The following is a 25,737-nucleotide window of genomic DNA, read 5'->3' on the forward strand; positions in this document are numbered from 1 at the left end:
ATAAGTTGGTAATATTATTGACGCAATTCACTTTACTGACTATGGAGATCAATAACGATTTTTTTCCTTAAATATTCTGAACTCATGATCCAACGCCAATGTAATTGGTCAAAGCTGACATGTTTTTCTTAATTTGACCACAATAACTGAGACTCTTGCATCAAGACACCATTGATGACCAACCGTAACGTTGGTCAAACTTTATTTTGATGTTTTTCCCTCCATTTTAAAAACTTTACATTTTTGGAGGTGAAATCATGACAGGTTTGTGTTGGAATGGTTTACAGTTCTCCCCCACACTCGAGAGGTTCTGGGCTTGAATATTGGCTCTGTTCTCCTACTTCCTCTCCTAGGTCTACTCTGGTCTCTTGCGTCCTCCCACATCCACAATATGCATGTTTTTAAATCGCATCATCACATTATTTAAATACAAAAATAGTATATGCCACTTATGTATATTGTTTATATTAAACACTAAATTTCATTTTTAATACACACATCACATAGTCAACTATTCCTACACATGGTTTACTGCTCGTCATGAAAGAAACAAATGTTTAAAGTCAAAACATGTATAAAAGATTCTGCACGAAATACATTTAGTGGTCATGAACACACTAACTCATCCCCGCCAAACTTGAAAAGAAAAAGAAGTTCACCATTAACTTTCATTAGTCCTCGCTGCCACACTGCACGCTTGGAATGAAAGCATAGCTCATCACAGATTACTATAATTCCTTATCCTGCCCAACCAGAGGAGTCAGATAGTATGTCACAAATCACACAATCACAAATAGCCACAAAAGGTGCACACACATTCTCACAAGGCTGATGCTTACGAGTACAATGGTAAAACTATGGTAAAAAGTTGTGTATGATTTTGTAAGTTTGTAAAACGCTTGTTGGCTTGACGAAGAGTTCAGCAAAGAAAACCAAAGCACGGATATGAGGAGCTGCTTCAGTCGCGACCTCCTCCCACAATCTGTAACAGGAAGCTGAACAAGTAGATGATGTCCAGGTAGATGCTGAGCGTGGCAAACACATATTCTTCAGGACTGATGCTGAAGCGCTTGTTCCCCAGCAGCATCTGAGTGTCGAATGCCAGGAACTGTATAGGACAGAGGGAAAGTTTATTTAAAAAAAATATTCATTGTTATGTTCTGTTTGGTTAGCTAGTTAGAATGTCATATTCCCAATGGGCTCTTTGCATATAACACCAAGATGTCTTATCCAATGCGGCTAAAGCATTGACCCTTTTCCGATTTTTTGCAATGATAGCTGTGTATTCATAGTCTCGAATTAACAGCCTGCTATGAGTTTGAAAAAAAAAGATACATGTTGTGTTTCAAGGTGTACATTGGCATTCAAAATCAATGTTGAACTTACTCATAATGTGTACTGCTCTGTCTCAGAACCTGCTTTTGTGGACACCGCAGTGCATGGAAACATTAAATCGAAACTAGACTTCTTAAAGGTCAACCCAAACCTTTTTTTCAAGAATATGTTCTATGCAGGCCCACTGGTTAAAACAAGGCATTCTGAATAATATTGTGTTTGTTGAATATGAGTTAAGCAACAAAATCCACCCGTTTTTAGCTCAGGGGCTGGCCATTTTGTCACTTCTGACAACTGAAAATGACATCACAGTTGCTCGACCAATCACAGCTCACCTGTTTTCTGAAGTTGAGCCGTGATTGGTTGTTACCTGAGCCCTGAGGAAATGTTATGTCATTTTCAGTTGACGGAAAGTGACAAAATGGCCGCCCCCTGAGATGGACAAAAATGGCTGGATTTTACTTCTTAAGCCATATTCCACAAATGCAATATCAATCAGAATGCCGTCCTAACACTAGTGGACTGCATAGACCATATTATTGTAAATAATTTTGTTTGCGTAAATAAGTTAGCTAGTACAACATTTTGACAACGAAAATTCAGGAATGTCAACTTTGGTGATCCAAATGTGGATTTCTGTGGCTTGGAGGACATTTGAGCAATTCAAACAGTTATTGTGCTTCTCACCAGAGTGAATAGGATGGCTCCAAAGACTGCATAAAGGGCATGTAACCAGGGAACCTGTAACATAAGATCGATATTACAAAACACTGTTAAGAGGGATAGCATGCTTCTAATTTAGGTAACACAGTGTAGCGCGTCGACTAGATTATCTGTGATGCTAATCCCTTCAGGTTAACACTGTGGCATCGCGTTTCCAAAATCTCCTCTATTTTTGACGTTATGAAAATGTCTCGTGAGGAACGTACGTATCCAAAAGGAATGACGATGGAGAGGGTGATGGCGCACAGCAACATGACCATACACAACGAAAACAGGACGCCCTGACAGGAAGTCACGTCAACCTGAAAACAAGAAAAATGCTTCACACCCCATTCAAAGAATTTATACATTGTAGAGTTCATCCTGCAATATTGTTACTACTACATCATAATTTTGCAAAGCACCTTTACTATCATAATTTTGTAATGCAATTTTACTAACTATTTTAAAAAAACAGTAGGGTTCTGAGGTCAGCAGACTTGGTGCAATTAGTGGAGCCCAGAGTTCAAAGCAAACATGGTGACTCAGTATTTAGCTGTTAGGCTGCACGAAAAAAGGAATAAGCTGCCAACAGAACTGCCCCAAATGTGAATGCTTTTAAATATAATCAATTTCCCCCAAAATAATGTCTTTGCACTGTGCGTTTTTTTTAGTAATTTATAAACAAATAAAAAGTTATTTTTTACTTCTTTATTTTGCTTTTAAATGTCTTAAAATCCATCCATCAATCCATCTATCCATCATCCATCCATCCATCCATCCATCCATCCATCTATCTATCTATCGTCCAGTATGCTGCTTCTCACCTTGCTTTGGAAGCTGAAGACAGTGACAGAAAAGCAGACAAGGGAGGTGATTCCCAAGCACAGCACCACCGACTTGGTGTTGTAAAAGCTGAAGAAAGACAGAGCTTAGTCGCATATTTCTCACCTACTAAAGAGCGAGCGTGCAATGAAAATCGGTGTCTGTGTGACCCAAATATGAACTCACCTCGACACAAATCCCATCATGAAGGCCATGCTTAAAGTCTGGGCGAGGAAAAAAAAAGCAATAGTTCACGCTGGGTACACACACCCAAAATAGTGCTGCTTTTCACAATGATGAATACTCACGAAGAGAACTAACAAAATGATGTTCCAGGGAACCTGCCTCCTGTTAAGGAAAAAGAAACACTCGTTTATGATGGTGAGATGAGATTCCCGGTATTACTTGGGTCTTTTCACTAAATTCCTGTAGGAAAAGTGGAGTTACCTCAAGTCCCCACAGCAGGACAGAGCGATATAAGTGGCGAAGAACATGAGACTGTCCAGAAAAGTCAAACAACGTGATTTAAAAAAAATGTGACACTTTAGTACAAGGTGAGGTGCAACAATGTGTTTGCACTCACTAAGATGCCATGTACAAGCTAGGATGAGTCTGAATGAAGAACCTTACAGGTGCACTGCAAAGACAAATGAAGAACGTTAGAATGTTTAAAAAAAACAACAACATGGCAATCACTAGCCACTTACTGCAATTAGCGGCTACCTAATGTTGGGCCGGTAACATCACAGTTCTGCTCATTTACATAATAAAAGCCCTCACACTGAGCTTGTCTGCCCATGACTTGGTAACTAGACTGAGTGAAAATCCGAAAATTGTATTTTATTGTCTTTACAGGGGCTCACTTTTTCCACACTCTGGACTTGCACCATAGGCATGTAGGCATTTAGACAAAAGCATGCCACAAACGTTATGAAGACACCTGGTAACTACAAAATAGTGAAAAAATGCATAACATGTCCACTATAACTTGAATTGAATACTGCTTTTGATTGACACACCAATCGAAAAGGCCAATTATTAATTTTGTAATGACATTTTTTTTTTCGTACACAGCTCTTGTTTTGGATCTCATTAGATTGCGCAGGTGTTCCTAATAAAGTGATCAGTGAGTTCAGGGTATGCATAATTGTATCGGCATACTGAAGAGATCTTACCAAAATGTGAAGAGGGCAACAATTGCCACGGTCACCAAGAGCTGGACCATGAGAATGGCGTAGACCTGCAGCGAAATCACGTGTCATTATCATGTGACAAACTTTTTACATCATATACAATATTATGATTGCTATTAAAAGAATATTTACCTTCCTGATGAAGGTCTGCCTGATGGTCTGGTCATCCCATGAAAACTGGGCTTGCATCTCCTCATAGCCTTTGTGAACAAAAACAGATATTGTAACCATATCAGTATTAAAAGTGCAAAATGTCCCATTCTTCAGCAACAACTTAAAGAGTCATTCGGTATACTACACATTATTTCCTTAAACAGCGGCCCGAGGCCTTCATTTACTCTACTAAAGGTGTTTATTTGAAGAAGACATTTATGTGCAAAACCGGTTCATCATTTAAAGAAAATGAGTCTATTAGAGCGGAGGCCACAATTTGAGGCGCACCGATGAATGCAAATTTCGGCATGAATAAAACACAGCATTTTACCTGCAGTCGCTTCCTGATATGACGGTGGTTCATTGTCAGCGTTGACCTGCTGAAATAAACGGTGTTAGAATCACTTAAATCGTCACATAATGTACACAGTCCGTAATAAGGGAGTGACTACAATTAAAAAAAGGGTGTCAAATTAATTTCCATCACGGACCACAACGTCGTTATGCTTTCGCTCACAGGGCTGTATTTATCGTGTGTATAGTCACCTCATTGTCACCTATTATTACAAATACACATTTGCCCCCGAATTTCAGTATTGCTTTATATGTTTTCAACAACAAACTGAATTTGAAACCCAGGCACAACCAACTATAAATACGTTACACAATCTATGTAAGGTGAAGAAAATTGCAATTTTCGTGCAATTCTGCCAAAATTAAAAGAACAAATCGATTTAGCAAGAAATAGCAAGTAGACACATCTTATTTGCTGTAGTGAGCTACAAAAAATGATGTGGTGGGTCAGATTGGGTTTGATACATGTGGACTCTTTTTTTTTTTAAATACAATTGTAAATGCATGGGAGTAGCTCTCTGAATGTTCTGAACTCTTGCTTCAATGCCAGTATCATAGAGAGATAAACGATTTTCCTGTAGCATTTTCTGCTAAGTTTAACAATCAGTACCACACAATCAACAATCAAATAAGTGAATTATTTTTCCAATGCCAAGTCACAAACACATTTTACACACACACGCACACTTGACACAACAGCATGTGAAGTTTCCCTGTACGTTACTCTTTAACTGTTAGCTTTTTGTGCTGTCGGGACACATCACACTGTAAACATCACACGTCTTCCATGTTAGTTTCACATATTAGATTGGATGTGAAGGCCCTCCATCTATGGGAAGCCAGCAATGTAAATCATGTACGATCAAGACATTTGTTCTTTTACACAAACAAGATATGAGAACATTTATTTCCTAACATGGTTACAGATTAACGACTATCTTGTAGCAAGGTTTAATGGTTATCCCTGTTCAACATTAGAACATACCTTTGTCTTTTTCATGGTTCTCCCTTTTTGGTGATGATGATGATGAAGATGTTTTGAAAAATGGTGAAGTTTCTGGCCTGTTTCTCCAAACAAGATCCGAAAATCAGAAGACTCTCAGCTGCGTGGTCCTCACTTGACGGCTAGCATGTCTTCCAAAGTGTGCGAGTTGTTGCCGGTCTGATTTTGTATCGACTGCGCGGATTACGCAGCAGCTTTACTGTCCATCCTCCATGTGGTTAATCTCTCTCTAACCCCGATCCCGAGCCACCCCTCTTCTCTTCCTAATGAGGTTGTTCTAGCACAGTACAGGTAGTTTCAAAACATTGAGATGAAGCCAGATTGTACCATTATACTTACCAAACAGGTGTGTTGTTTAATTGTCTCAGCGCGGCCTTTTCCCCATTATTCAAGGTGCTCAATCATCCAAGAGGAAATCACAAAACACTCAAATGTCATCAAATATTGAATTGCACATGCATTGCATAATTACATTTCTTCAATTCCAAGATTAGGGGCCATATGTTCATTGCCTGTAACATCATCAGTATTTACGTGGTGAATGCATGCATATACAATCATATTTACGTCAGTAGATGTAAACAAGCCACAGGGGAGTTCATTTGTGCTGTTTAGTACAAGCCTGATCCTTATTTTCAACTACATCGTCAACCAGGTGACCTGTGACATCATTCTTTGTGTAAGAGATTGGGTTTGGTAACGGCTGACTAATGAGATGGAAGTTAAGAACATTATGATGCTCTTATGACCGCCATATAGTTTAAGAATGAGATTTACTGGCAAGCCCACCTTTCGCAGAGACACAAAACATGCTTCTGATTGCAAAACTGCCAATTCATGGTGTCACATATGTATGAGCGCCTCAAAAAAGACAATTATGACTACCTAATCTGTTTTACACTTTACAACAACTGATCAGGTAGAAGAGGAATTGGTGTTTTTACAGTGCTCTTAAATCATTACCATTTCAAACTCGATTTAAAAGCAACGTTTGAAACAAGTCAGTTAATGATTTTACCAAGCTAAACATTCATTACATTCTTTTTTCCAAGAGAGGTTCAAAATGCAAGGTTAGGGATAGAAAAGCTAAGCTGCAGCACTTACATATAGTACATCCAGGTTGACTGGGCTGACATTTCTCCTTGCATTCCCACATGTGTGGGTTCTGGTTCTCTGTGTGGTGAAACAAATATAAACAGATGGGTACATTTTTTTCTCTCGTTTATTTATGGGGGAGTGGCGGAAAACCAGAGTGCCTCTACAAAAGAAATGAAAATAAAAATATTAATGAAAAAATATTCTTTATGCATACAACTGGATAGAAATTCATAAATAAATAACTAACACCAACTGGAAGATGGGCAGTTAAGACATGAACCAATCAAGATAATAGACTGTTGGAAATAAATAATACAATTTCATGCAAATTCTTCTGCATAGCTACTGATATGTAGGTCAGTGCAAGTGTTTAGGCCAGAAGAGTAGCCCTTGCTGGGCCTGACATCAGCAAGTAAATTTGTTCATAAATTAGGACGAGTTCATTAATTCAGGATCTATATCCTGGGCCTATATATAATTTTGTAACATTTTGTCTGGTGTCATGCCTTAAGATATTTCTAAAGCGAAATATATATATGTGCCATAGGGTTCACTAAAGATTACAAAACACGATCAAGCTGCTCACAGCCACCTGTGAGCATGGTATATTTCTGCCATGATTTTATGCCATAAGTAACTTCGTTCATTATTTCTTGTGGCATTCACATATTAATTATTTATGTTTTTGTTTGTTGTTTGTTTGTCTTGTGCATAATGCACCTTGTGATAACTACTACTCCAGGGGAAATAGGTGCATCTTTAACCATAACTACATTTTTATTTTAACTTTCTCGAAACAAATTGTTAAGACTCACTATCAGCCCCGTGATTTGTGACAGTCGACAGACACGACAACAGGCAGTTGGTGATGCACACCTGACTGAGCTCTTCCCTTTATTGCAGTAAAGTAATAGGACAGCCATTGCAACTTAGCACGTATCCAACGCCCAACTTTACTTTTACAACAAACAGCGTTCGCTAACTACGTTACCATAACCTCAAGTGGACGTTTTGATGTCGTAGTCGTTACAGCAGCTAGCAGCTAACTCTGTTAAGTGGCTTGCTAGCACGTAACACCGTCCCGATCGATAATTAAATCACATGAGTATAAACTCATATAGAATATAGCAACGCTAGAGAGCTAAAAGCAATTAACGACAAAGAATATGTAAGTAAGATACACACACTTTTTACTTGTCTGTCGATGTCTTTAGTTTCCTCCAATTGTTCTTAATTGTATGTATATAATAAGGTAAACATTCAAAGAAAAACATTGTCTCCTAAAAAAATAGAGCTGTTTGTGTAGATGGAGATTATTGTGTGTGTGTGTGTGAGCCAAGTATTTTATACATATATTGAATAATGATTGATTTATTGTTAATCTGATGGTACGTTACATATGGGCATTTAATTCACACGCGTTATACAATTTATGCATGCAATGTCACCGTCTTTCCACCAGATGGCAACAGAAGACTATCAAATTCTGTTGCATTTTCAAATTGACTTTTCTCATCTTTGCCCAGGTAAAAAGTAGTCATGGGCACAAATTTGTGATGGGTATCCCTTTCATCCCCAATTTTTAAAACAACAGCATTTCTGGCTCTGCAACTATGCCTGGTGCTCATTTCCCTTTAAATCCGAGCTGTGAAATATGATCCAGCAGAACATGTAGGATATCCTGTAGTGGCCTGTCATGCATGGATCAAGGCAATGACTATGCAAATGGTTTGGTCCATCCACAATATAATTTCAGACTCGAAAGTGAACGAGCTTTCCAAAAATTAAACGATCTTTCAAAAAATTAAACTTTCATGGGCAGGGTTCTTATAGATCACATTCTCTCCCTTTATTATTTTCCTGGACCTTAATAATAATATTTGTCTATATTTCATCATTGACAGTGTCTACCATCAGCGATAATGGCTTGTGGGACTAAAGTTTGGAACTCCATATTTGAGGTTCACTCCATTGGCTACAGGGATACAAAGGGCCACAGGTATCATTGACAGTACTGCTGTTACTCCTTTGTTACATGCAATCTCACCATTAATGGTTCTGTGTAGACTTAGTGTCAGAGTTCCATGTCCAAGTCTAAATCATGTTTAAAATCTCTGTTGTGTCACAAAAGTGCTGTCGTTTTGTCATTACTTTACTTAAAGGTCTTAAAGGTGCTGCCAAATCACCACAAAAGAGACATAATTGTAGCAGAAGACCTTTAAAGGCAAGTCAGCCTGTTATTTTAACGCAGAACCCAGCAGAGTACATTGCAGCAAATGTGTGCGTTCACATTATTCAATTAGATAATTTGATGCGTGATGACATCAGCGTCTGGGCTGGTGTGTTGAAAACATGTCAGACAGTGGCATTTGTTTTCAAACAACAGGCCGAGGGTTGACTGGCAAACCCTGTCTTGCCTTTCGAGCATTCCCTTACGTACAGGTGTGGCCCTGTGGACTAGCCTATCTGGCAGTAGTATTATTGTTTGTGTCATATTTGATTTCTTGACCCCTCGCCTCATTGTCAAGTCACGAGTCATGGAAATTGATGGTGCACTGCTGTGTCAGAGTTGTCAGATATTTGTTGTCTGAAACAGCACATGAAGAAGAAAAATAATCATTTAATTCCCCTGAGGGAGCAGAATGAGTATGATCAATTTAAAAAAACAACAACAACACACAAGCTGTTGCTTAAAGACAATTGTACTACAAGAGATCATCTTGATATCGCATTGCTATCAATCAGAATCGGGCAGCTCGGTAGACCAAAAAAGGTTCATATGAGTTCGCTAAAGTCTATTATTAAAGAAATAAGTGAAATTTAAAGTGAAATGCCTATGAAATGAGGAGGTAACACTGAGATAGTCCATGATTCTCTTTGTACTGTCTCATATCCTACCTAGGGAGTCCTTAATTTTAGGGATTGGCACCATACGAAACCGTGATTGTTTTATGTGGAAAATCTCTCCTTCTGGAGGCTTAGCATCCCAAATTAGCTGGTGTTTTGGCAGCTTTGTATTTAATGCAGTATAACACGTTTACTTCTTTCCACGCCCTTGAAAGTTAAGATTTTCCTCTTTGGTTAGTCTCTCGTGCCTCTTAAACCATCTGAAAAATTGGCCGATTGCTTCTGTTGCTAGGTTACCTTGCATGTTACGTCTTGTTCAATATTGGTGGTAGCATCTTGTTAGGAAGAAGAATGAAAATCAGCACAAGGGAGATGCTTTAAAACATTATTTAATAATAGTACTCTATGGTGTAACCACAAAACAGTTACAAAATATACACAAGTGATGCAGTCAGTTGACAATACATTTAGTTCGTTCATATATTCTGAAATAAAAACTTTATAGTCAGAGTGCATGGTTCAAATGCAGTCTATAGAGCAATTTGTAATATATTGTTAATGATGCTGGCTTAATACGATACTTAACAACTTCATTAACATATCCAAGACTCTTCAAACTACCATGGGTACCAAACAAGCATAATATTTACAAAAATGTACAGAGAACATATTCAGTGAAAACCCATCAGACTCTCGGTCTTAACGACCAATAATTTCTCCCTGATTAGCACACAATACAACTTATTTTCATTTCTTAAAAATACATCATTATACATCTCTCATTCGCAATAAAGTGATTTACTTATGACATGAAAATAGCTGATATCTTTTGAACAGGGAGCACGTAAACCATTCATTTCGCTTTGCCTCATTTCTATTGCTATCACCTACACTGGGTTGAGGGGGCTTCTTTATGTCTTGAGCATGCCATTTACAGGTGAGGTGAGAATGTACAGTCAAGTCGTAGTTGGTGAAGGTTTGTACAAACTCTTGGCATCGGCGCCGGAGTGTGCGTTTGCTGCCTAGTGGGATTAGAGGACAAAGTCTAAGTATGGACCAACAGAGAACTCCGGGGAGGAGAGGTCAAGATTTGGTGAACCAACCAGGAAGAACACAGTTTTTCGTCGCTACGGACAGTCTTGGAAGCAAGAGAGCGGTTGAGTTCAAGGGCTTGAACCCCCTGCGGAGCCGACGTCCTTTACTTTCTGAGTCCCCTCTCTCACGGCATCGCACTCGGCCGAGCTCCAACAACAACGATCTGTCATGCAGAGGCCAACATCTGTGGCGGGCCCGGCTTGAATGCGAAGCCGAGACGCTCCCCCGAAGCAGACATCTCAGTGGGTCGGGTGTGCTTGTTTATGGATCGATGCGGAACGCTAAAAGCTTGTCGGAGTGCTGGTTGTTCAAGGTTCGCAGGTCCGGCAGACGTAGCAGCAGCTTGGGGAAGAGTGTGCTGTCGTCCGGCCGGCGACTCGTAATTAGTGTGCGCAGAGCTTTAATGAGGTTCTCCTGTAGCTGCTCCACTGCTCCCACATCAACTATACCAGAGCGATCTAAAGATAATGGTGGAAAATAGGTTAGCGACACAGCGTGGACGGAAGGGAAAAGCGTTGCTCCTCTAAGAGGGTGTGAAGTCTTACCAGCTGAAACAAGCACAACAGCCATGAAAAGGGCCATCTCATCCGGTTCCAAACCCAGAGATCCTAACTTCTCGCTGAAATCAAACATGGCGTCCAGTAAAACACCCATGCCCAGTGCCCGTAGCGATGCCAGGGAGTACGTCTGCCCATTGAGGAAGGTCACAGTCCTCTCCTTGGGGTCAAATAGTGAGCAGAACCTCACCATCAGCACCTGCAAATAAATAAAGCATCGTTGGGGTCAGAAACGATTCCTTCATTAAATTTCTGTGGAACCCACAAAGTCACTTGCCCCAATAGTTACTCCACTTTGTTAACAGTGATATTTTCCGTACAGATATCACTTTTTTTTCTGGAAAGATATGAGTCAAAGGTCATCATCATGTGTGATGTCACATGAGGCTTCAGCAATACCTATCACTAGGTGGCATTGCAATATTTCATTATACTTGCCAGGAATGTTAAAATGGCTTTTCACATATTGCCTCTACGATGGGATATTTCCTCGGTTTCTTTCCAAATATTTCAAAATGTGTACAAGTGTCAATGAACGAATGGTATCTAACTTTGGAGGTTCCTTTGTGCGCCCCGATCCATAATCATATGTAAACAACCCATACAGGTCACGTCAACCAATGTACCTGGAAAGTGCCGGATTTGAGTAGCATGACTTGGTCCTGTTGGCTCAGGGTCTGGAATCCAGGTATGCTCTTTGCGAACTCCACCACTTCTTTGACCGCCGGGGTAAAACACTGGGAAAAGGACTCCCACACTTCCTGACTGGAGCGACTGGCTGGAGCCACCGGACAAGAATTGAGTGGACATGCCTGTCACCAGGAGAAAAAAAACAGCCACCAGATGCGTTAGCTGCCTAGCACCGACATTAAGAGGATTGAAACAAACGTCAGGACGTTCCAAGACTCACCAAGACTTTGGCTCCACCATTTAGCTTCCAAGGACAAGAATTTTGGTTTTGTGATTCAGTCTTGTGATTGACCGCATAGTGCTGAGATGAAAGGCCGCCACGGATGGGACACTGATTTTGATTGGCGAAGTTATACTTGGAAATGTTGGCGTTATTATTGGCGGTGTTGTCGTTATTCGTGTGGGAAACGGGACACTTTGATGGGACGCCGTATCCCGATGTCAGGTCGCCCTGAAACGCGTGGTGCGCCTGTGCTGTTGTATGAGGTGGGGCCGTTTCCTGTACAGGACTGTTCTGGAAAGAATTTCCAAGGTTGCTGTTGCTGGCAGGCCTCTTGAGAGGTTTCTTCTCACTGTTTATTAAGTCGCTCTGGTATGACTGCATTATGGAGCCTGCTCCTTCATTCGTCTGGTTCTTTGGGCTGCAGTGGGTGTCGGAGGGAGGTGACATCTCCATCTCCATGGAGGCGGATTCATTTAGACTGTTCATATAGCTCTGCATCTCATCCAATAGTCTCTGTTTCTCTCGTTTGGGAATGCGGCCAAAACGCACAGCTGAGGAAGACAGGAAGCAAGAGAGAGCGCTTTCTGTTAGAATATACTCTCAACGAAAGCAAACACTGGGAAAATGGCTTCAACTTGATTGTGCGTTTTTAGTTTACAAACTCCAAAGCCTACACGCCGTAATTGTTCAATGGACTGGAAAGTCGTCACCTCATTTGACGGCTTTTTCCTTCCCTCCAGTGTTACAGTCCGCCCTCCCCTCTTTTTTTTTTTTTTTACTGCTCCTGCACTGACAGCCCTATTTATAGTTCGCTATATGCTCTCACACCTCCCCCAGTCTCTCTTCGCGTTCTGTCTCAAAGTTGAGCGTTGCCGCTCTCTTGTTTAGAAGTAGGTCACTGGGTCGACAGTGCTAAATATCATGTCATTTGCAAATTGACAAGAGAAAAGATTTTTTTTTTAAAATAAAAAAGCTAAGGTAATAGGTGGAAATTATTTAGGGTGGGGAAAAAGATTTTCAAATGTTGCCATTCAATGTATGAGATGAAAATTACATCGGCACATTATAGTGGACAGGGTAGTCACAACTATTGAATGGATCCTAATAATACAGATTCCCTGCGGTGAGCTGAATTTTCACTCCTACGTCATCTTCTAGCTTTTTGGGGTCAACTAAAAATGTTTGCTCTAAAAAGAGATGATTTATCGTCACCTACTTTGCCCATCTCCCAAGAGGCTGGAGCCTTGCGGTGAGTGTATTCAATAAAGGGCACATTACATGTGTACAGTAATACCTAAACTGGAACGCTCATTTTTTTGCCGTGATTAATGGAATAGGATCTCAATAACGCAAACATAAGATTGCCTTAAACAAGAGGTTAGACTGTGCATCACAGTGTGCGTGATCACCAACTCTGGTGTTCCAGTTTCCCAAAATAAAGGAGATTTGTCACAGTTTCTCAGTGATTGATGACTACTGGGACTCTCAAGCTCCTCTTGCCATTAATCAGACAGAAGGCAACTAGTGAAGAATCAGATGAATACTCATGAAAGAGGGAGGCAGGCTAAAGGAAAGTTAAAAAAGAAAAAAACTATTGAAAAGTGATGCTACTTAAAATGATGTATAACTGTGGTTTTATAAGCTTCGATACGATCATTCTGATCCAAAGAACAACTCCCTCTGCAATGGAAATGCATCAGGTTGCATCTCAACTCCGTGTGCACGTCTCTTACCATCTCTGGACATGCCCACGGAGAGACACTTCTTAAAGCGGCAGTGTTGGCAGCGGTTTCGGTTCATGCGCATGATGAGACAGTTTTCATTCTTCACGCACATCTTGTAGTGGATATTCTGCTGAATGCTGCGTCGGAAGAAACCCTGGAAGGACAACAAGGGGTGTTAAATATCGCCAGTGGAAACGTGACATGGCAGGTAGACCCGATATTGCATTTGTGAGCTCACCTTGCAACCCTCACAGGCGTGGACGCCGTAATGGAACCCAGATGCAATGTCCCCACACACCTTACACAGAAGCACCATCCCTCCAGTTTCTGTGAAGATATAGGCGCATGATTTACGAGGGGAACGCAATAGCTAACTGCTAGTCGGTAGACAAAGGACGAAGAGGACAGGTAGGACGGTAGTGGCCTTGTACTTACTAGGGAAGGTGCCAGTAAAGCCACAAGGTCTTTTGGCCACCGTTGGATGGTTGTAGGTGGCTGATGACACCGTCGTAACTTGGGCAGCTGGAGCATTGTTCACTTCTGGAAATTGGAAGACCATTTTCGGGGAAGGCGTCCCTCCCCTTTGTTCCCCTCCCTGCTTGATGGCCCCAATCTCCTGAAAGGAGACACCCTCTGGGGACGAGGGTTGCGAGTGGGAGGAGGGCGACTGGGTCTGGTATCCACTGGAGGGGCTGCCAGGACTCGGGCTGGCACTGCCAGAGGAGCCAGCATAAAGGATGACACCACCTGAGGAGCACACACAAAGGGGTGCAAAGAAAAAAAAAAAACATTTAGTTGACCCATATTCAAGTTCTGCTTCTTGGCAGACTTGCAGATACCCAGATCACGTTTGTTTGACACAGCTAATCATGATGAGTATTTTTTGGGGGGGCCCAAGTAGAACAACTCTGACCTGGTTGTCTTTGTTGACAATATTTGGCGATTAAATCATTCGCTGCCTAGGACGTATGTATTTGTCTTTTCACAGTCCAGCCATTCAATCCCAGGAATTTATTCTTTTTTTTTTCTCAAACATTAGGGTAAAAGACGGTCTGAAAATGTCTGGCAGTGAATGAGTTAAGGAACACATTAGCAATCAAACTCAATTTCCTGTAATGGTGCTGCGGTCGCAAAAAAAAAAAAAAAAAAAAGGATTTATGATTTATGTAACCGTACAAATCTAACCTCATTCATTTAACATCTCTGGATGTCACATCAAGTTGGAAATGCCCTATTACCCCTGAATGCAGCTCCCTGTCGCCACCCCCTTGTTTTGCACAGTTTTCTTCCCACAAGATGAAAGACTCCCTCTCACGTGCAGCCTGAGCCAGCCAACTCCCTCCCCGCCTGCTCGCTTTCACTTCACCACAGTCCTTACGCCTGCTGCTTACCCCTCCCTTCGTCTCCATCCCCCTCTCCCCCTCCCCTCCCCTCTCCTCCCTCCCGCTCCTCTTTGGCTCTGAGCACGCAGACCCATCTATCCGCCAGCCACCTGACCGCCAGCTCACATGGACTCTTGACACAGTTCCCGCCCGGCTCACAAGGCCCTTTTGCGCAGTCTCGTGTAGACAACAGCAGCAGTACAATAATAAGCGCTAGGGGAAGATCACGTTGGGAATACTGAGGCTTTTAATGCAGCATGGAGGAAATGGCTACCTGAATGGCTCCATTCCAAATTGTCATTTGGCAAACTGTGCAGAGGGTTTATGGGATTATACATTATCTGCTGTACTTTCTATATTACAACACTTTGGATCAGTGACTCAGAAGAGCCCCCATTAGCGTTAAATATGTGGGGTAAACTATACCCACCATGACTCACCGAAGCATTTTAAAGCTACATTTATAGTCATGACCATTTATACATTGGTTTACAGCAGCAGATAGATTACAAGGTGTTGAATGTTTGGAGAGCATCGGCTAAAATGTATATCGTCAACAATAATACCGACAGACTTGTCCCAAATCGAAATGACTTGCAATTTGCTATTTGGTCTGCCAGAGAACTGGTACAGAGAGGTTAAATACCCTTGAACAAATCCCACTATCATTTTGGTGTACATTTCCCATGAATGACCTTGAATCATCCGAGGATAAGTGATTAGCCGCTTGCTCCCGTGATCTCGCTCTCCTTGAGGAAACGTGCTGTGTTTCTTTTCAGCTTTAAGTGCCTCCCTTCTTAATTCCTCTGCCTACACGTGTCAACCGTGAGTGAGCCCGACGTAGTCGTGGCTCACTGCCATGTGTGGCTCTGACTTCACACCAAGGTGACGTGTTGTTTCCCCGACTCTGTGCGTGCGTGTGTGTGCATGTGTATGAACAAGGTCAAGTTTTATGAACATGTGTATCACCTGAGTCACACCCGCCGTCACATGGTACACACTTCCTCTCTTCATTCAGCAGCACGCTCCCCACCCGCCCCTATTCTGCTCGCCCCTAAGAACTTCCTGGAATCCAGTTTGACTGGGTGTCAGAGTGAGCAGTGGGAGAAACAGCGCCGTAGTCATGCACAAGTTGGAACACGTGATCTGTGGACTTGCACAGGGCCCGAGGAGCTATAGAATCAACAAAACAACCCACCCTCCTCCCTCTTGCCAGTCCTTCATGACTTCCCATCTCGTGTACTCCCGCCTCCTAGGCATCTGACCGTGGCAAGCTTACTGTATAAACATCAATATCATGTGATGACTCATAGAGAAACCCCTCACCTTCCGGCCCCCCCTCCCCCTCCAGCCACTGTTCTGTGAACATTTACAGTTGTGCATGGGTGGTAAGCCCTCATCCACGTGCAAAGGCTGTCCTTATGTGTATTTATGAAAAGGGATGGTTCTCTAAAAGCAGCAAAGATTAGATGGTGGTGACTAAACCTCATTTACAACAAATCGCAGTTGCTAAACCCACTCAAGAGATGGGTTATACCAATTTCATTCCCCAAAGTACTGTACTATAATTTGGTTGTTTTCTTGTAAATTCCTACTCTGCAGATGTGACTCACAGAGTTAAGTGTCTGCGTCATCTTAACTCCTCTAGACATTGAAATGAATGTTTTCGGCAGCGTCGAGCACATTTGTGATGCATTCAAACATTCAGACGCACACGTCAACACCTGCCCTGCGATGGCATGGCAATCGCTCTCACCCAAAGTCAGTTGGGGTAAGCTCCGGCTCCCCTGTGACCCTGAAATGGGTAAGTGGAAACCCAGTAGATAATTGATGAACACAAACACGTTCCACATTGAAATTTAAATGCCACCGTTTAATATTCAACTTGAAAGAGAAATAGTTCACTCTTTTGGACAGTTTTTTTTTTTTCTATCAGTCATGCAAAGGATATGGTTTGTATTGCACTGCATGACTTAGTTGACCCCCGTGCTGATTCAATGACCAGAAAGTTCAAGACCATCACTGGAGAACATGTTCATTCAATGGTACCTTGTTTTCCCAATTTAATTTGTGCCGTGGCCAACATCGTAAATTTACTGGTGTAGCAAATCAGTTTTCCCCATTGAAATGAATTGAAAAATATGCCATCCATCCACCCAAGCCCACTCAAAGGGATGGATTCCGAATATTATATTAAATGAGTGAAACGAGAAGGTTCGTGATAAGGACTCTTGCTGGCCAGATTGCTACCAGAAAAGCCAGTCCTACCAAATGGACATGTTTTACTTCACTTTAATAGGATGAAGTATTGTCTGCTACACTTGACTGTGGCTGCTAATGAGTAGTTTGTGAAGCAGTCCCTTTAAATAGTGCAAAAACACACTTTTAAACCCCTCTGACCCACTGACCAAACTCGCTGCGAACACAGAGGAATCCCCGTGCTGGCCCCCGGAGCGAGCAAGCACGCACGCGCTTGCTTGGAAAGGAGCGCCCTCGAGGGGCGGGGCTCGGTGGAAATCATGCGCGGCACGTGGGCGACGAGGTTGTTACACGTGCTGTGCGCTCGAGGCGGGGTGGGGCGGGGCTGCGTGTCGGAAATCGGCCGCATGATTGCAAGTGTTACCGGCGCCGCCGCCTCTACCCATGATGCGCCGGGAATGTAAAAGACATGGCACACCACAAAACGTTGACGTACTTAGAGCAGCACCCGTTGGGGTCTCCGTGGTATTTTCGAGGCGATATCGCCATATCGGGTGCACTTTAAGATATAAGAAGGTCATCATTGGCGGAGCGGGATGTATCTTCATGCTCAGGGGACAGTTTAGGTCTCATTCCACGCGAGTTTGTTTACATGCAATGTTCAAAAGTCAAAAGTGTCAAAAGGGATTTAAGCTCCATACTAACTGTTGTGAAGAGCCTGCAGCTTCTAGCATTTTTCTTCCACCCCTAAAAGCTGTTACTGTGTTCCCGCGCTTGCAGCTGTCAGTTAGATGATCATCAAGTAGCAACAGAGCGGGGACGTGTGAATAAAGACTATCACTGATTTTGTTCATAGACAGACCATAGTTTTGCAACATAAACCACCGTTTATATTTGGGGTAGACCAACTACCGTTACATGTTCACAACATCCAATTTCCACCCGCATCACTGACACTGTTACTGTTACACACGTTATCTCGCTGTTGCTTGATAGAGAAGAACGCTTACCTCCGGGGCTATTCTCCATGTCTCTTAGCAGATGGACAGGCGTTGCTTCCGTTGTTCTCGTGTGTTTAGCGCTTCTGCTCGCCGCCGAGGAGTTTGGTAGACACAGGTGATAGAGTCCTGAACCGCCAAGGCATAGAGAGTGTATCCCACAGATCAAAAGAGCAGGATTGTGCACAGGGCATTGGTATTGGGGTGGTTCTTGAGAAAATCCGGTCAGCAGAGCAAAAACTGTTTAAGGAGGAGAAAATAGAGCAAAGCTGTGTTCAGTCCAGAAGAAGAAAAAAACTCTGAGGTGAATAGCACTCTACGGTTGTGCGCCTCAAAGGGTTCTGTCACACTGAACTGCTTGCCATGTACAGTCACCATGAAAACATGATTAGAGTGCAAGTAGTTTAAACACACCCCGCTCATCAATAAGCAACACGCGTCCTGAAATAACCAGCACGTTTTCAGGTGCCTGACAAATGTGACCGTTTTTTTTTCTCTCTCTCTCCCTTTCTCGTGTCCCCTCCACTGCCCGTTTGTTGATGCGTCTCACTCCTTCTCTCTCTCTCAGCCCCCACCCTCATGCTCCTCCGCCTCCTCCTCACGCCCCCACACCGGTCACTCGTGCTCAGACTCTCATTGGCTGAGGCCCCCCGCTTGGAGACGGCTCATTGGGCTGTTTGCACATTGGAATGCTGCTTAAAGCTCTGCTGCATGTGCGCATGGCATGTGAGCCAGCGCTGCCCTACTGACACACATTTTATGCAAATAGGCTGCCCGAGCTCGCAGCTAGGTGGGGGGATGCGAGCGAGAGCTGGCGAGACGTCCCACTCGGTGTGAAATACTCAATCTGTTGTTGGAGGGAAGTGAGGTAGTAGCCTCTTTCACACTCGGGCAGTGATTCCAAAACACTTGTGTTAGCGTGTCGTGAGAGGTCATCAGGTGTGCAGCGGGAAATGATCAAATTTCTCTTCACTAGCCAATTTATATTTAGGGCACAGGCCACAGTTCACTGTTCACGGGGATATAGGCCAGGCCCCGCCATGAATAGCGGAAATGCGCAAGCACCGTATTTTTCGCTCCGAAGTAGAAGTCGCACTAGTCAAAAAATGCATTATGATGAAGAAAAAAAAAAACGTACATAAGTCACGCTTTTTTGGGGGAAATGTATTTTCAAAAACTGAGACTAAGAAGTAGAGCTCGGACTCGCACCCAAAATTCCTGTTCCCTAATATTGTTGATGCCAGTTCCGACTGGTTTGGAAACTTCCGCTTCTAACTATAAAAAGGGTTTTCTTTTTCATGTAAATTGTCTTACCTTAACTTGAATCCTGCATTACATTGTGGCCAAAGGTATATAATCCTTGTTGGTTATTGCGCCTTTGGGTGCGACAAATTGTAAATCTTTGTTGTGTTGGATGCCACATGCTAAACTAGCGAGCTATCTAGGAGACCTAACAACCTAACAACACATGTCACATATTAGTTACCAAGACTACTTCATCTATTTCTTCTTGTTCTTGTTCTTCTACTTCTTCTTCTTCTGTTCTTCCACTTTATTTTGGCAGCTGGCAAATACCTTTGTTCCATTACCACCACCTGAAATGGCAATTATTTATTATGATTCGAATCCAAAATTCTCATCCAGTGAGTTCAAGCTCTAAAGGTCGTACCTGAATATAAGTCGCAGGAGCAGGCAATCTATGACAGAAAGTGCACATTACTTGTCATTTACCTGCCCTGAAAACCTGTCTGACATAAAATAACTAACGATTTCAATTTTAAATAAGAGACACAATGAACTTTATTCAATTATCATGCACCATGTTGTTGTCCAAGGTTTGACAATGAAGGAAGTGGGATTTTGAGTGCATCCCAACCAAAGTACGTCGCATTCCAAATTATTACACAAATTATGTTATTTGTGTGGTCTATGCAAATGGGACTCAGCATAATTTTCAAGTCATCAACCGTTAGAGAATAATTTGAATGTTTTTAAACAAACCTGCCAATGACAGTAATTTTTTCAAAATTAAAAACCGTTTTGTTTTTTTTCAAATGCACTGTTTTCAATTCTTTTTCACAGCTCTGTTTGAAGTCAGGATGTAAAGGACTGTAAATATTTATTTGGTGCATTTGCAGCATTAGGAGGTTGTATTTGCTGAAATGAAAAGCAATTTCAATCAAAATATCTTAACAGATGAAGTTACTTTTTAACATAGAACCACTTATTGGATAGCAGCTTCCCAACTCTTGCATCCATTGAACGTGTGAGTTTGTGTAGATTCTCTGCTTGAAATTATTTGCAGGATGTCACACTAACCTCCCGAAGCTGCTGTTTGGATGTGAACAGCCTCCCACCCGCACAGATGATTTCAGTAAATACAACCTCCTAATGCTGAAAATTCAACAAATGACTGTTTTCGGTTCTTTACATCCTATAAAATGTCTTGAAACACTGCTGTGCATATTCATTTGAACAGTGCAACACTGCTCATGACCAAAAGTGGAGCACGGTGGTGGCAGCATCATGATTTTTGGCACTGTTTTCAGCTGCAAGTGGGGCACTAGAACACTTGCTAATAGCAATCAGGGTTAGCATGAAATGTTTAGGTATCTGCCAAAAAGCAAAAGAAATATTGGGAAAAGTCTACTAGAACATCTGAAGTTTATTTGTCTTTTCTTTTCAAAAGAACCCAACACCCAACGTAAGTCAGTACTTGACCCTGTGGCGATTACAGGGATGGACAAAAAACCACTTCCGTCCTTGCTTAGGCCGTCCTTTAAAAAAAAAAAAACTTCTTGTCCTTCATCCGTTCCGTCCCTGGGATGGAATGCCCACCTCTGATAATGTTAGCTTATTTGTTTTTTCAGACATGTGTATCATTGCAGTAATCAGTAGCCAGGAAGTAGCTCTCTTCCTCGAAAAGGCTGAGATGACCCCTGGCCTATAGCAACCTTGCAGTTTCTCACGTTGCCCTTTTTGAAAAGTGCCCACCTCTGCTTTCAACTGCGACATTTGCATTAGCAGGACAATGAAAAGGGAGAGGTGAAGAGTTTATGATGGGTTATTGTACCTCAGCTTCAGTGCACACACAGTAAAACAATCTATCCTGATTCGTATGAGTAAACGTGTCGAGGACTGCAGTGAATGCGGATGTGTTGAAGCCTGCGCACATTCCTTCCGTGCTCAACAATACATCAGTGTCAAAACAGCCCAGCAGCACAGTGGGCGAGTGAGCGGTGTGTTGGTGATTCAACGATCTTTTCTCGTCACACCCGGCACGTGCGTGGTGGGCGGTGCTTAGCGTGACTTCCCCTCCCCCCTCCCCCACCCTTGTCACGTTCCTGCTCTCTGCAGATTGTGTTTTGCACACAGCCAAGCTATCAGCCCAAGATTGGCTGGGACCGCCCGAATGTAGGTCACAAGCTGCTTGTAGAAACATGAGCTTTAGAAGAAAGAAAAAAACAAAAAAACGACACAATGTGCATAAAATCCCTGGGCCAGTCGCAGGAAAAAATAAATAAAAATGAAAAGCCAGCCCTTTGGCGGCAGTGTATCGAGCTTTAATCTGGGTCACGTTGTTTTACGACCTGGCTGTATCAAAGTGTGATGTTATTCTCAACCGCTCAAATGTATTCTTGATAGACGAAGTCGATGAAGAATGTCATCGTTTGAAAAATAGGTTTAAAGGTCACCCCAATGTTTGTGAAGGATGAAGCACAATTTGAAATCAGCAACCATACCAGATCAAACCACATATCCATTTTAAGGCCTGTTACGGTGTAATGGACACCCTGACTGAATTGGTTGAATTTAAAATACAGCTCCTACAAATCAGGTTTATTTGTAATTCATCAACATCTTATCATATATCACTGCCAATAATTTTGTACTTCCAACTTTTCACTAATTATACTGTTACTGGAGCAGTTTTAGACTATTTATTATTAACCATAAACCAAGATGGAGCATATTAATCTTTTTTTTGTGTGTGTTTAGAGTGTATTAATTTTATTTTAATTTCATCTCAATGCTGCTTCTTCTTTTTGTTTGTACCACCCATCCATATAGCTATTAAATATATTTATTCAGAATTTTATTACATTTAGAAAAAGTAACTTGTAGCTACATAGAATTTATATAAATCGTTTCCCCCAAAAAAGCTTAAGCTTGTATTACCTAAAAGCTGCCATTTTCTCGATGTATTAGTGAAACAATAGCACCTCTGTGTGGTAAAAACTATATTGCATATTCACAAAACGGCTTCATGCCGCACTTAAACGTTTGTCCACAAGATGTCAGTGTGTGTTTGGTTCAGGGGTATTGTTAATTTGATCTTCACATACATTCTACGTGGGTTTATGTATATATTGCAGATGATAATGTGATCATTCCTATAATAAAGGGTCATATGCATGTCACTGGCACCTTATTATAATACATGCCTGTCATATTACTTTGAGGTACATTGTTTGGTTGCTTGGATTGCACGTTCATCAGACATGATGGAGAACCGTGTTTTACGTTATTCCACCGAGGGACTATTGAAAGCATTCTTGTGATCATGGAGCTCTTTAAAGGCAAGTCAAATCTTGGCCACCACTCTATGATGTTTCAAGAAAGTGTAGGCCTTGTGAGGTGCCACATAGCCTATATAGGTAATATCATGTACTGTAGTTTTATTTCAATGAGCGCATGCGTTCCTACCACTCATTTATCTTACCCAATTATTTATCTGTATTAGCATAAAACTTTGAAAGGTGGTAGTACTGAATGGGAATGTAAGTCAAAAAGATGTTTGTGTTAATAGGCCTTTTTGAATTGTGTTTTTTGCTGAGAAACTTTACCTTCCTTTCCTCTCCGAGCATGAAAGTACGTGGAGAAGATAGTTTGGATTCTAAAAATGCTCTGCAAAGGTGCCTCGGTGCACCGTTTGACCCACCATTAGCATAGAGTAGGTGGGCTAAAGGTTGCAATGGTTGCATCCTGACAAACATTTACAAAAGTAAAGGTGATATATTACCTGTACGTAACCCTTTAAAGCAGCAATATTTCAAGCAACAGGCCACCGACGAAGTTGCCGGCTCCCCGCAAAGTTGCTTAAAAGTTTTGTGCTAGAGACTTTTTTTGTTAGTTTCCATTCAGAGCTATTTGTTTAACGTTATCTTGTGTTGCCAAATTAGTAGCCGTAAGATTCAAAACATCGCTTAGGATGATGCATTGCAGTTCTACCACCCCAATAATAAATATTGTACTTTGCTAAATCACTATCTCTGTGACAGTGTCAATAAAACATCCCGTGTTGTATTGGATCTTATTAGATTGTGCAAGTGTACCCGATGTTGTGACTCGTGTGTGTATATTTAGCATGCTTGAAGGAAATATGAAGACAATGAATTGAAACAGCTGGTTATGATAAAATGGTGGGGAAAAAAAGTGAATCTGCGTTTGAGGCCTGTTGATCATGAGGACATTGGTCTCATGCTTTAAAAAAAATCATGAATTGTAATTTAATACTGTGACTGCAGCAACATCCGATGCCTGATACATGTCCTTGTTTGCTCTCAGTCGGAAAAAAAAAAACAATTCTGGCAGGCACACTGACTTCACACTAGGTAGTTAAAATATGATGAGATCTGTTGACAGGCAGCCTCTTGTGATGAGGTGCCACATTATCCCGAGAGGGGAGCAACACATCCCTGCTGTATCTGTATTTTGATTTATCTACTTTTGTCCCAAAAGGGTGATAGGGAATTCTAATATTTGGTGAAGCTGCTGGGGGCAACCATCCATTATTCATTCACTGTAACTTGGTACATAACCTTTCAGCTCAAATCACACTGCAATCTTGTGAAGATGACTTCAACTCTGCCACACTGTGTTCTAAGTGGCATCTAGTTACGTCTTGGTCCTTATACTTGCATGTCTTCACGTGATTATTCTTGCATCATGTGTAGAATTTAAAGCCACTAAATTAAATGATCATGGGTTACAAAAAAACAGTGTGGATGTGGGGGCAGCTGGCTTTAAAGTTGCATTATGTTATTACTTATATTTTACTTCATGTTTGGAAATTCTCTCCTTACATTGACCAATGTCATCAAGTTGACTATGTTTGGTAGTGAAAGTGTAGTTGGAATCGGCGGCGGCGGACCGGCCTAGAGTATAGACTATTTTTTTACCCCCGTAAAAAAAAGGCGAATGGCGGACGACGGAAGGGTACCTGCGCTGCAGATGGATGACGAATAACGGACGCTTAATTTGTAGTAAAGTGCCAGCTCTGCTATTTTATTTACATTTAGGCTTAGGTTGGACACGTCCAAAACAACAAACAAAACAATCAATTTTGTTGAAGTAAACTTCCATAAATCTAAATTAATGAAACTCAAAACAGGTCTCTTATCTGACTCCTTACAAACGAACAGGATAAAAACTGAAAACAAAATGGCTGTCCACTCCTACAGCTACCTGGACTGCTTTGCCGATTAATGACAATCATACACTTAAGGTCAACATGCTGCGGTCTCGAACAAAATGGCGACGTGAAAACAGAACCAGGACGCAAGGACGCGACTGGGAGTAGGGTCAGAGCAAGTGGAAGAACAGGTCCAACAGCGACCATTTTATATTCTCACCAATCAGCTGTCAGCACTTTTTCTCAATGCGATCCCAGGTGGTTTGGTCACCCCTGGTCTAAACAAACCAAATCCAAACAAATCCTCAGTTGTCTCTTGAAGTCCATGAAAATGTAGACAGTAAAATAAGCAGACTGTGGCCCTTAAGGGCTAAATTTTCCCTCATCCCAAATTGAGCTAATAAATATTTAAAATGACATGTTGGAATTAAAAAACAACAACAATAACAACAAAAAACCAAGCAGAATATGCGAGTCACAGCCAGGTGTTTCCTGTGCAGAGTGTTTACAGAGTGTTTGTGCGCATGTGGTCATCGGTCACTGCAGAATACAAGTCATTTCTTTGTTTTATTTTAAAAGCAATTATTTTAAAAGCAAGTGCAACGATCTAGATCCAAAACACGGTTCGCATTCTACAGTGTAGGAAGGTTAGCCTCAAGAATGTATGTCTTGATTCGGGTTGTTTTTAGCAGCGCTGGGAATTTTACTAAAAATTCGCAGTCCGTTTATCGCCTTCCGCCTACAGACGGGTTACCTTTGCGCCATCCGTTTATCCGCCATTTTGTCTGGCCGGAAAAATAGTACCCGCCTATGGTCCCGGGCTTCCGTTAGGTTAGGGTAAAAGAGAGTCTGAAAATGTCTGGCGGTGAATGAGTTAATATCAGTAATATGCCCAAAAATGTTGTATCGCATCAATGTACATTTTTTTTAATATAATCGTAGGT

The 25,737-nt window shown here is 41.8% G+C and overlaps 2 protein-coding genes across 3 annotated transcripts; both read right to left on the minus strand.

Annotated features, from left to right (window-relative positions):
* Positions 1-166: 166 nt before the first annotated feature.
* faim2b (Fas apoptotic inhibitory molecule 2b) lies at positions 167-5,802 on the minus strand. 2 transcript variants are annotated; one of them, XM_086042003.1, is made up of 12 exons: positions 5,548-5,802; positions 4,540-4,585; positions 4,188-4,255; positions 4,038-4,102; positions 3,446-3,499; positions 3,310-3,360; positions 3,171-3,210; positions 3,049-3,086; positions 2,865-2,952; positions 2,265-2,360; positions 2,023-2,076; positions 167-1,108 (listed from the first exon to the last, which is right to left on the minus strand). In XM_086042003.1, the coding sequence occupies exons 1-12, from the start codon at positions 5,560-5,562 to the stop codon at positions 959-961; spliced, it is 765 nt and encodes a 254-aa protein (XP_085898129.1). In that variant the 5' UTR covers positions 5,563-5,802; the 3' UTR covers positions 167-958. The 2 variants fall into 2 exon arrangements, with proteins under 2 accessions (XP_085898129.1, XP_085898128.1); XM_086042002.1 differs by having other exon boundaries at positions 4,540-4,588; positions 5,548-5,801.
* Positions 5,803-9,882: 4,080 nt separating this feature from the next.
* LOC147142251 (nuclear receptor subfamily 1 group D member 2-like) lies at positions 9,883-18,922 on the minus strand. Its single transcript, XM_086040509.1, has 8 exons — positions 18,391-18,922; positions 14,235-14,546; positions 14,038-14,126; positions 13,809-13,953; positions 12,073-12,626; positions 11,789-11,974; positions 11,151-11,361; positions 9,883-11,063 (listed from the first exon to the last, which is right to left on the minus strand). The coding sequence occupies exons 1-8, from the start codon at positions 18,407-18,409 to the stop codon at positions 10,867-10,869; spliced, it is 1,713 nt and encodes a 570-aa protein (XP_085896635.1). The 5' UTR covers positions 18,410-18,922; the 3' UTR covers positions 9,883-10,866.
* Positions 18,923-25,737: the final 6,815 nt, after the last annotated feature.

The sequence above is a fragment of the Filicampus tigris genome, chromosome 9 (assembly GCF_054856515.1).
Source record: "Filicampus tigris isolate MCC_2025a chromosome 9, RoL_Ftig_1.0, whole genome shotgun sequence".
In the NCBI taxonomy this organism is placed as follows: domain Eukaryota; kingdom Metazoa; phylum Chordata; class Actinopteri; order Syngnathiformes; family Syngnathidae; genus Filicampus; species Filicampus tigris.

Bases quoted from the DNA above. Each gene is read 5' to 3' on its own strand.
- LOC147142251 (XM_086040509.1), bottom strand. The intron at 14,127-14,234 runs GTAAGTACAAGG...ATATCTTCACAG, and splicing joins CTTTACTGGCACCTTCCCTA to AAACTGGAGGGATGGTGCTT. The intron at 11,362-11,788 runs GTACATTGGTTG...ATTTATTTGCAG, and splicing joins TCAAATCCGGCACTTTCCAG to GTGCTGATGGTGAGGTTCTG.
- faim2b (XM_086042002.1), bottom strand. The intron at 4,103-4,187 runs GTAAATATTCTT...ATTTCGCTGCAG, and splicing joins GGCAGACCTTCATCAGGAAG to GTCTACGCCATTCTCATGGT. The intron at 3,500-4,037 runs GTAAGATCTCTT...TTGTCTTTGCAG, and splicing joins GTTGCCCTCTTCACATTTTG to TGCACCTGTAAGGTTCTTCA.